This window comes from Molothrus aeneus, chromosome 2, assembly GCF_037042795.1.
Source record: "Molothrus aeneus isolate 106 chromosome 2, BPBGC_Maene_1.0, whole genome shotgun sequence".
Lineage (NCBI taxonomy): Eukaryota > Metazoa > Chordata > Aves > Passeriformes > Icteridae > Molothrus > Molothrus aeneus.
The window spans coordinates 1,300,394-1,312,284 of NC_089647.1; the positions used below are offsets into that span (position 1 = coordinate 1,300,394).

The window sequence follows — 11,891 nt, forward strand, 5'->3', positions numbered from 1 at the left end:
TGGGATGCTGGCCAAGGGGACACACAGATAAACTGAGTGGTGACACTCAGCAGAGCCAAATTGTCCACCAGCAAAGCAGGGTTAACGTGTCCTGCTCCCTCTGCCAGAGGGATTTACTCAGCAGCACCTAAGGAGGATGGAGTTGTTCAGGTGTTGCTCTTCTCTTTAGGGAAAACCTGCAATAAATTGAAGGAAATGAAAAGCAAAATGGTGAGCAGTGACGGGACCCCAGGGAAGGGCTGGAGCTGTGCCAGGGGATGTTCAGGTTGGATTTTAAGGGATTTTAGGGAAAGGTTCTTTCCTCAGAGGTGCTGGGCACTGCCCAAGCTCCCCAGGGAATGGGCACAGCCCCACAGAGCTCCAGAGGCATTTGGACAGTGCTCCAGAGATGCATAGAGTGGGATTTGGGGTGTCTGTACAGGAACAGGGGTCGGGCTGGATGATCCCTGGGGTCCCTTCCAGCTCAGGACATGGTGTGATTCTGTGGAAAAGGAGCAGACCAAGGTGCAGAGGTTGTGGCTGTGCTCTCCACAGAGGACAGGAATTTCCAGTGAAGTAGGAATTGGATGCTGGACACCTGCACTGTGTGGGTGCACACAGGCTCTGGGCTGTGCCACGATTTGCAGCCCCTCACTGCCATCACACAATTCCCCTGAACTCCCTCTGACCTCTGCCAGTGAGGCTGATGCAAGCTGAAGATGCTCTGCAACCCTGCCCAAAGTGCCCATTAAACCCTGCCTGGCTCCAAAGGGTCCTTCCAGGTGGCCTGGCAGGTAATCAGGTCCCTCCTGGGAACAGCACTTGTGCAGCCATGGGTGAATCCAAGGCTGGCATGTTTTCCTGCAGGATCCCTGCCTTCCCTTCAGCAAGAAACTCTGCTTAATGGAAGTGCTGAGCTCTCCAAAGCGCTGCCACGCAGCCCAGGAAAACCTTTCCAATATTGCTGTGCTGGTGGGGTTTTGTACAAGAATTCCACGTTCAGAGTATGGATTTTCCCAGCAGTTTTCTCCAAAGCACAGTGAGCACACCTGCATTCTGCATTCTGATCCTTGTTTCCTACAGGAATAAGGATGAAATATTGATGATCTCACACGTGGAGCACATTCATGGTCCTTCCTATCCCCAGAAAATCCACCTATGTTTTCCCTCAGTGGCCTCTCCTCTCACAGGTTGCTTATTGCTCTTCAGGGATGCCATCCTTGCTTGATTGATAAAATCCTAATGCTGTTTTCCTCTCCTTTCAGGTTATCCAACAGGCTATCCCACTGCTGCCCCAGCCTACAATCCCAACATGTATCCAACCAGCAGCCCCGGCTATGCCCCAGGTAAAAATCCTGAAAAAAGGCCTGGAAACATTCCTTGCTCATCCATTCCCAAGCACTGCAGATGAAAAATAACATCTCACCCTTCAATTCGACTTTTGGTTGCTTGAGATGTTTATTTTGAATGGTGTTGCCTCAGAAGAGCTGCAGGACTTTAGCACTTCCAAATGAAGCTGCCTTCTGAGCTCAGTGTGCAGCAGGAGGAGCTGGACTTTGTGCCAGTCTTGCTAAACCCTCTCTTCCCCTTAGTTGCCAGGTTTTCAGTCTCCCAGTTGTCATAAAATCAGTGGATCCCCAGCTCAGGCGCTTTCCAAGGCTGATGAAACAGGAATGAGGGGTTTGTTGCCAAAATCTTTAGGTTTTGTCTTATCCACATTGCAGTTTACACATATTCCATAAAGCTGTTTATTGTGGATGATTCTGGAAGGGATCTGTTGTGTTTTGTTTGGGTTTATGTGCTTTTAATAAGGTCTTTAGCTGCATTTCTTCCCATTAAAGCCTTAACATGGAACATGAAACAATTTTTGTTCCCCTGGATTTGTGCTGGCCACCCTCCTTTCCCCTGAAGGATAAAACACTGGAGGAATTAAATGAAAACAACTCCATAGAATAAGAAAAAGCCCATAAATTTATTAGTAGCTTGTCCTGCCAGAGGCTGGCAATGTCCTCCCTTCTCAGCCAGGAATGTAAATACTGCAGCATTCTGGCATTTTGGCCTGGATATTACAAAATGTCACTTGTCCCCAGTTGTGCAGGCAGCAGCTCCTCCACTCAGTGAGCACGTGGCCAAGGGAACACCCAAGTGAGAGGAAACCCCAAATCACTGAAGGATTGGGATTTTTGGGGACTCTTGAGTTGCTTCTTGTACATCTTAGACACCATTTAATAATTTCCTGCCTGGAAATCTCCTGATGTCCAGAGAGCTGACAGGTCAATTTTAATGGAGAACAAAAACCTTCCAGTGGTTAACACAGCTAAGCACTAAACTAGCAAGGAAACTATGAAGATTAAAATTCAGAAATTAAAACTGGAATGAAAATGCTGAAACTTTTATGGAGTTTCCCATAAATCATGAGAGCAAGTTGGAGAAACCTGGTTTAGGTATGATGTCCCTGCCCAAGGCACAGGGTTGGAACTGGATTGTCCTTAAGGTCCCTTCCAACCCAAACCATTCTGTGGTTCTGTTCTAAACAATTTTTGCAGCTTTTGAAATCAATACCATTTAATATCACAGCAGGATTTTAAACCATTTTAACCACTCTGGGAAGCAGGAGCAGGCTCTGCTGCTCAGGACCTCCCAGCACCACACTCAGTGGTCCCTTCTCAATGGAAAGCAGACTTCCAGGAGGAAAAAAAAAGAGATTTTGAAAGCTAACTGATGGAAAAGAAGTGCCATAAAATCTCCCAGCAGTGGGGACATGTGACAGAGTGACAGCATCCTCAACTGTGTTAAATGGAATTGGGCTGAGCTAATTCTGTGGTTCAGTGGCTGAGCTAAAACCTTCATCAGTACAGAGAGTGTTTCCTCAAATTGAAGGAGCTGCTGTCACACAGGAGGCTGGAAAAAGCCTGGAGAGGAATGTGCTCCTGGGTGTCCTTCAAACACACTGGGAATCAGCTTGGGGGTCAAAATCTTGGACTTCTCAAACAGCAGACTAATTCTAAATATGTTTTTAAGGGGTTTTAGACATTGAGTCTAAAAAAGAAAGAGATGCTGCACGTTCCCAGCAGAATAACTGCTCCTGAACATCCCATCCATGGACAAGGTCCTGTTCCAAAGCTCCCAGGCTGGGCAGGAGGCGGTTCCTGCTGGCAGAAATCCCTCCAGCTCACTAAAACCAATCACTAACCCAGGGTTCATCTGATTCTCCATATGGAGATTACCCAGGGAAAGGTGTCCCTCAATACTGCTTGGAACAGAGGTTGGAAAGGGTGGGAAGAGCTTGTGGTTTCTGAGTTCTTGGGAGGTACCTGCAAGCAAGGTCTCTTGAACAGAACCGTTCTGTCCCAGCTTGATCTCCCTCTCTGCTGCACCCTGAAGATGCTCCTGCTCCTCTCAGGTGTCTCTTGCCTCAAACCTCATGAATTTTGGTGGATTCCATGCAAAGGCAGGAAATCAACCCCTGAGTGAAGATAATTCCAGTTTTCAAATCCCACCTGCTTTTGTCCCTGGTGTGTTCTCCAAACACTCCCTGAAGCTTCACTGGAAGTCAGCCATGCTCATGCTCTTCTCTTGACCTCGTGGTTCCCAAAACCCTGGGATCCACTTGGAAAATTTAATGATGTTGTGACCTAAGCTTTGCAACAGCATCAGAGGAAACAAGGAGAGGAACTTGGAGAAGTCTGGAGTCCTCTTGTTTCCTTCACTGAGGAAAGGGAGATGGTGACTGGAGCCAATCTTGATTTCTCCCTCTCCCAATGCCAGGTTTCTAGTAGATATTTGCTGGTGTTTGAGCCCAAAAGGTGTTAAATTATTCCTCAGATTATTCCAAAGGAGCCCTATGAGCAAAGGCATGAGTTGGACTCATGAGTTGGATGATCCTCATTGATCCCTCCCAGCTCAGGATGTTCTGTGATTCTATCAATTCCTTTCCATTCCACTTCAAGTTCCTGCCTTGTGTGATTTTCCTGCTGCATTTTCCACAGTTTTTAGAGGGAGAGATACAAGGCAAACCACCAGCATTGTAAACTCATGCTTGCAATAAGCCTTTTTTTTTTAGGACACTGTTCTTAAAAGAATCCCTTTTAAGTATGCAGAAATGAGCATCTAAAATCACTCTGCTGCAGAGACACAATTTAAAAAAAATAAAATTATGTATGTCTTCATTAAGCCTGGTGCATGTTCCCTCACAGGCATTCTGTCTTGCTCATGGTTGTTTTGTTTTAACTTCCTTCATTAAAGCCTCCCTTTTTATTTTCCTGAAAGTAGGACACACATTTTGCTCGTGGAGGCTGGCTGAGGCTGGAGCTGTGTTTATTAATAATGCAGGGCAGAAGTAATGGCTTTGCAGCAGTGCCCTTACAGAGCAGGGCTAAAATCAGCCTCAGAAATGAGGGATCTGTGTGGGAATGTCGTGGGGCAGGATGGAGGCTCCAATCCCCCATTCCTGCTTCTGGATCCTGCCTGGAGGAAATGCTGCTTTGCAGAAGGGAGTTGCAGCATCAGCAGTGCTCTGAGCCATCCTCTAGAGGTGCCCACCCACTCTTTGGGGACACCAGTGGGTCTCCTGAGGGGTATCTTGGGATCTGGAGAGGTGAATATGCTGTGGTGCCTCACAAGGCTTTCCAGGAGTAAATGCTCTCATCATTTTGAGACACTCAGGCACAGGACTGCCTGGGGAATTAAGCTTATTGCAAACTTTGTTCAGGGCTGGAGGCTGTATCCATCACAAATGAGGTTGTTAGAGGGAAGCAGGATATCCTACAATGCTTTGAAAGGGTTCATAATTTTATCTTTTCCACTTAAAACATGTCCTGAACATTCCGACATCATCTAAAGGTCCTGTCAGGAAAACAGAGCAGTCCCAGTGCTGCAGAGACCCACAGCTCACATTGTTTGCTCAGCTCCCACTGGTTCATTTGCCAGGGGTTAAACTGATAATTAATAAAAACTCCTTATTTATTTTTAGGTGAGAGGATAAACCAAATCCAGAAGACACTGGTTGGAGGTGGCCCTTAAATGGTATTAGATAGTCATGGCTGGATTGCAATCCCTGTGAATTATTGCAAGGGAGCAGGAGGTATTTATGTTCCTGGAAGCCTCCTTGGTCCACCTTTTGTGTAGTTTTAAGTGATGGATTCTCCAAGGATCTGTGATTTAATAAAGAACATGCAGAGCTGTGGCCATCTCCCAGCCATCTCCAACCCAAATTGCCTTGATTTTGTGGCAGGTTTAATGTGGAGAGGGAAAACCACAGAGGAAGGATTCGTGTAACATTGGAATGAATTGTCTCATCAGTCTCAGAGATTAAAACCTCTGTGGAATCCAGAGGCAAAAGTGAATCTGATTCTGAGTAAAAGCATAAGTGAGGGAGTGTTTCTGTGGCAGCACTGGGAGTTGCTCTCCAGTGTGATGTTCCTGAGTGCAGCCTAGCATGGAAAATAAAGCAAGGCTGCCTGGAAATCCTTAATAACTCCCAAACCTTTGGGAGAGGGCAGACACTTGGAGCAGAAAATGTTCAGTGACTGAGTGGAGGAGAAATTGGGCTTGAATCTCTGACTTCCCTCAAAGCTCCTGGTTTTCTGTTGGAGGAGGAGGAGGGAGGAGCAGAGTTCCACATCTGCAGCAGTGGAGCAGCATCCGGGTGGATCTCACACCCATGAGTATCTCCACAGCTGCTGATGGCCAGCACAGCAGCACTGCTGGGTGGCCTCCGTGCTCCCCATTCCTGTCTGAGTCCAAGAGAGTCTCAGGAGGGTTTGGTGGACCAGCAGACCTGCAGCAGTGCTTCCCTGCACTCTCTGGGAGGTGGATTTCCATCCTCTGGGATGTGTTGTGCTGCTGCAAGCTGTGACTCCAGTCCGGAGGATTGATCCCAATCGTTCCCAGCTTCAGCCCTGTGACACTCCAGATTTACAGCTGTACCTTCAGAGAGGGTCAATTCAGAGTCTCAGCAGATGTGGAGGGTGTGGAACATCCTTGCTCAGCCTTGGGACTCCAGGATGATTTCCAAGCCCTGCCCAAAGCGTGAAGTCCCTTCCGTGGGGCTCAGCACCTCGGGGGTAGGAACCTGGAGGGAAGAGATTAACAAGGTGATTCCAGTGTGGCATAAGTGCGGGAAGCTGTCTCTCACTGCTCTGTGTGACACCTCTTCTCTGTCTCCACTCAAGCCACACTTCTGATGAAGCAGGCCTGGCCCCAGACCTCCTCGTCCTGTGCCACCGAGGGCACCTTCCACCTCCCGGTGGACACTGGCACGGAGAACAGAACCTACCAGGCTTCTTCTGCAGCATTCAGTAAATAAACCTTTCCTTCTGGGGGTTTCTGGGTTGGTGTGTGCCTGTTTGCCTCCCCTGGTGGGGGTGAATTTGTGGACAGGGTTATTTGGGATCACAGAATCAAAGACTGGTTTGGGTTGGGAGGGAATTAAACATCGTCTTGCTCCAACCCTCGTGGGCACCTTGCATTAGACCAGGTTGCTCCAAGCCCCATCCAGCCTGGCTTTGATGGATTAAAACCATGAAGAATCATGAAAAGGAGAGCACTGACCCTCCTGCTGCTGCTGCAGAGGAGGAATTCCAGTGGAGAAGGTGAAATCTCTCTCTTAGCTGAGTGTTTGATCCTGGGAGCAACCCGGGGTTGTTCACAGGTGTTTATCTCCAAAGGGACATTATTCCCCATTCCCTTAAAACTGAAAGAATTCCAAAATAAAGCCTGATTTTCAAGGAGCGCTGTTGAAATTCCCACCTTGTAACCCAGGCTGGCTGAGCAGGAGCAGGGGGAGGAGATGCCATTGAGGGATCACAGTCAAACAGGCTTTTCCAGTGCAGCCTTGTCATCTCATCCCTGAAGAGGATAAGGAGTGCCTCCAGGAGGGCTGATAAGCTCCCTGATAAACCCTGGGATGCTTTCCCTGGTATGTGGGGTGTCCTATGGCCCCTGCTTAATCTGGTGCATGAGTGGTGTGGGGTCAGAGGGTTCCTCACCTTACAGCTACTCCAGACTCCTTTTTCCTTCTAAATCCAATCAATTACACAACAAGGTGAGAGGAAGAATTTTTTATTTTTTTTTTACAAAAAGAGTTATTAAAAATAAATATTTTAAAAGCCTTTGTGAGCCTTTCTCTTGGAAAAAGGATGTCCCTACCATTCCTTGGGGTAGGGGCTGTACAGTGGGCACAGTCAGCCCTGGAGCAGCTCTGTGGCCTCCTCTGGACTCTCTCCAGCAGCTCCACATCCTTCTGCTGTGTCCCCAGGGCTGGAGGCAGCTCTGCAGGTGGGCTCTCACCTGAGGGAGGCAGAGGAACAGAATTGTGGGCATCCTGTCAGTTCCTTGCCCAGCTGAGGAATCCTGCTTGTGGTGAACCCTGGAAACAAGCAGCAACACAAAATTCCCCACTGAGCTCTTTTTCCCCCCACAAGAAGCCTTTTGTAGAAAACCATTTCTGTGCAATCCAGGGCGCTTGTGAGCTGCAGGATCAATAAGGCTGAGATTTCTGGAGTGACATGAGGGATTTAATCAGCAATTTTAATAGAAACTGCAGCTTAAAGGCTCGCTGCTGGTGAACCACAAAGTGGCAGCAGCACGGGCCATGCCAGCCTAATCCTAATAAGGTGTTAGTCATAAATAGGTTTTAAAATTATCTGCCAGACAGAGAGGAGCCTCCATCATCTTGTGTCATTAAACCTTGTTTTCACATTGTTTTACCTGCAGGTTGTTCTGGTTTTTCCCCAGTTTATAAACACAGCAGATTACATCTGCCTGGGTTATTGTGTTTTAATACCTTTTTAATATAGGAGATAAACTGTCTGTGATTCATCCATCAGGAAACACTGCAAGTTTTGGTATTCAAAGTGGTGAAACCACACAGGCTTGAGCAGGTCCACACCTCTAGACAACCCTCAGAAATGAAGTGTGACACTGAGAACTTGCAGTCCCTGAGGTATTTGTTTGAAAAAATGAGTTCAGACTAAAGAAAATCCATTCGATGTAAAACCAGGAGGTTGGTTGGTCTGTGCTTGATGCTGGGTTCCTGGAGGAGTCCCGATGGAGGAGCCTGCACTTCTGCTCCAATCAATATTTCAAACCTTTTCCACTTCTCATTCAAAGATGGTTGCTCTCCTGCTAATGTGAGTGAGGAAAAGAGTCACAGCTATTCCCCTTGTCAATTAACACCTATTTTTCCAATCTGCATTAATCAGGAGGGGGTGAGATGCTGTTTGGGAGCTCCTAAAAGTTCCGTGTGTTCTTCGCTCTTCGTTGTTTCAGTGCTTGGAGGATGATGTGGGATATTAGACTTGAAATCTTGGCCATCTCTAATTGCTGAACACTGGTGGAGTAAATAAGTTAAATATATTTGAGTAAATAAGTTAAATAAGTGAACTATATTTGAGTGTTTTGGCTGGGCTGGGCCTTGCCTTCTCCTCTCCATCCCACGCAGTCTTCGGGGCCCATTTGTTCAGGGGATGGTTTCTCCCAGCCCTCCTGCCAGCCCTGAGCGGCCATTCCAGCCCCTAACTGGGACTCCTCTTGTGTCTGTGGCAGGGTACACTGCGGGGACTCCCTACAAGGTGCCACCAACCCAGAGTAACAACGCCCCTCCTCCCTACTCGCCGTCTCCAAACCCGTACCAGACCGCGATGTACCCCATCAGAAGTGCCTACCCACAGCAGAACCTGTACACCCAGGTAGGTGCCACCTCCTGTCCCCTCAGCCATGCCCCAACACACCTGAGTCCCTTGGAGTCCAACCCACCCCTGCACACTGGTTCTTCTCCAGTCCCAATCACAGAATCTGCCATTTGTCCTGTGAACATTTGTAGCTCCTGAAAGAAAGAAGTGATGGAATAGTTGCCCTGCACCTCCTTTTCCCCTTAATCCAGACCTTCAGAGGTTCTCTAATGGGGCTTTCACTACTGCACAGTAAAATCTCCCTTTTGCTGATTCAAATCCTTGTTTTCTTTCCTCCCATGCCTGGTTTGCAGGTCCTGAGAGTGTTGCTGCCTGTCCTGGGGACAGCAGTTCTCTCCCTTGTGCATCTCTTCATTTCAGGCCCTTCATTACTTAGCATGTGAAGCTTTTTCTTCTTTTTCTGTTGGCTCCTTTTATTCCCATGCATGCTTCTCCCCTTGTTTCAAAACCCTGCGAGCCTTGGCAGCCCGGATTTTGGAGCCCTGTGTGAAACCCAAGAAGATGACACAGTACCTGGACCCAAGCACCTTGGGATCATCCAAGAACCATGGCTTGTCCTTTCCTTCCATCTCTTGTTCCTTTTCTACTCCAGCAGCCATTTGTGTCCAGGCTCTGTTTCATCCCATCAGAGGGAGACAGCAGGGTTTGTCCTGGATGGATTGACTCTCTGACTGGTGATTTCCTCCTCATGCATTCCCCATATCCCCAGGCTCAGGTCTCTTGGTGATGCCTTAAGTTTTAGCTTTCATATTTTTCAGAGTCTGTTTTGTGTATTCTTGGTGTGTAGCTCTGAGCTTCATGTTAAGTGTTGGTAAGCTCTCTTCACGGAATAGGGAGACAAAACAATTCCTTTTGTAGCTGGGGACCAAGGACAAATGATCCAAATTTCAGGCCCAAAAGCATAAATAACGGTGAAATGAAGAGAGAAAACAGGAAGAATGGGACTGTAATTGGGCAATTAACTCCAAGATGCAAATGGAGCAGAATTTATAAAAGTGAGAGATCCCGTGATCGGTTGTGCATTTTGTGACCATTTTGGTTCATCTTAGGTGTAGCATCTTGTGCTGCCCAAGGTGTATCCATTGAGGATATCCTTTTAATAAATCCCTACTTTATTCTTTAGCTCTGTCTAGTCTCTGTTCTAGGGCAGCCTTCTCAAGGCATCCCAGGCACAGGAGCTCATCCATGGGAGCACCACCCACCAGCCCTTGGGCAGCGCTCGAGTTACAGAACCGAGAACTCCTTAGGTTGTGAAAAAACCTGGAATAATGATGGGATTTTTTTTTTTTCTTCCCTCCCCTTCTCCACCAGGGAGCTTATTACACCCAGCCCGTGTACGCGGCCCAGCCCCACGTCATCCACCACACCACGGTGGTGCAGCCCAACAGCATCCCCTCGGCCATCTACCCCGCGCCCGTGGCCGCGCCCCGCACCAACGGCGTGGCCATGGGCATGGTGGCTGGCACCACCATGGCAATGTCAGCAGGTAAGCAAACATGGGCAGAAAATCTCCCCCCGCGTCCCAAGTGCTGCCTCGCTTCACCTGCTGGTTTTGCTTGCTGGGTACTGCTCCTGTGCCGGCAAAAAAGCAGGAATTTGCCCCAAATCCTGATCTGACTCAGCAGAGGAGACCTTTGGTTTGGCTCACTCCTGCATCCTTAGATACATTATTCTGTATCCTTCAATATATTGTCCCTTCCTCTGTCTGTTCCTTAAGTGAAGGAATAACCAGGTTGGTTCATCCTCAAGTAGTTGTACTTCCCTCAAGCTCTTTTTTTAAAGACACTTTTGGTCATGGTTTTGTTTGACAAAATGAATGTTTTTGTTTGACAAAATGAATGTTAACCTTGTTTTATCTATCCCAGTTCCTCTACATTTTACATGCAGATTCTAACTGCAATTAATAGCACATTAAGTAAGATCGGGGGTTTTTTTAATTATTTTTTCCAAAGCCTGTATTTTTCTCCTTAACAATTCTTGGAATTGTATATTGAATTATGTCAAGAAATGCATCATTCATCCTTTTGCATCTGCATTAGCTGTGAAATAGGGGTCTGTAATGGGACACAATCCCTATTCCAAGCAGAGATATTGCAGCCTGGATGTGACAAGAACCACTCTGAGAGATTTACTGTTGCTTATATTAAGAAGTGGATAAATGCACTTGGGATGTGTTAGAATTTCATTAATAACATTTGTAGAGAGATGCCCAGAAACTGAGAATCTGGTTTGAGCACCCAGTTGCTCCCAGAACAGAGTAGTCCAGGGCTGTGTCCTCCCTCCCCATGAAGGCACTGTGCAAATTCTGACCTAAAATCCCTCTGTTGACCGACTGCAGACTTAAAAAAAGGCTCATCTTAATTTTCCTTGGAGATCTGTTGGGTTTTTTTTCCTCATCTCCCTTTGCATCCCTCATCCCTTCCTGGTTTGTTTCAGATCTGTGCAGTGATTTGCTGTCCCAGTGCTTTCAGCAGATAGATGTCAGCAGGTTGTGGCCAGCTTTGCTCCCTGTCTTTAGGGACAAGGAACACTGGAAAAAAAGAAGGAAAAGCCTTCAGTTTAAGAGCCAGAGGTAGCATGGAAAATCTGCTGGAGCTTCAGGTGTTCTTATTCTGTTTGTGGTGCTGACTGATCCCAATCACGTGGGTCCAACACCTTCGAATCAGGTCTGGCAGGCAGAAGAATTATCTGGGAAAAGGGAAAAGGGAAAAGGGAAAAAAGGGGAAAGGGAGAGGGGAAAAAAGGGAAAAAGGGAAAAGTAGGCAGCTGATGCTGTCCCTGCCCCACCGTAGGCACGGATGCCAGCTCCTCTGCTCCGTGCCAAGTGTTCCCCTGTCCCTGCAGGAACCTTGTTGACCACCCCCCAACACACCGCCATCGGAGCACATCCAGTGTCCGTGCCAACGTACAGGGCTCAAGGAACCCCCACCTACAGCTACGTACCTCCACACTGGTAAACCACTGGCCAATCCATGTGAGTGCTGCCTCCAAAGCCCATCCAGCCCGACCTTGCACACTTCCAGGGATGGGGCTTCACTAGGGAGGGAGGAATTCCTTCCCCGTACCCCATCTAACCCTGCCCTGTGGCAGTTTGAAACCATTCTCACTGCATTCCCTGACAAAGAGTCCCTCCCCATCTTTCTGTCCCTGGAAAATTTCCTTTCCTCTGCTGGGAGATCAGGCTGTTCATTAGCACCGGGGTTGCATGCACTGCCTGTG

At 47.8% G+C, this 11,891-nt stretch overlaps 1 protein-coding gene across 1 annotated transcript in view; it reads left to right on the top strand.

Moving 5' to 3' along the window:
• Nucleotides 1-11,891, top strand: part of FAM168A (family with sequence similarity 168 member A) — a 128,512-nt gene that overhangs the window by 111,589 nt on the left and 5,032 nt on the right. The window contains exons 4-8 of the mRNA XM_066571847.1: nt 1,245-1,325; nt 6,153-6,278; nt 8,527-8,669; nt 9,984-10,158; nt 11,517-11,646. Of these exons, the coding sequence (XP_066427944.1) occupies nt 1,245-1,325; nt 6,153-6,278; nt 8,527-8,669; nt 9,984-10,158; nt 11,517-11,629 (638 nt within the window). The 3' untranslated portion in view covers nt 11,630-11,646. The remainder of the gene's footprint in view (nt 1-1,244; nt 1,326-6,152; nt 6,279-8,526; nt 8,670-9,983; nt 10,159-11,516; nt 11,647-11,891) is intronic.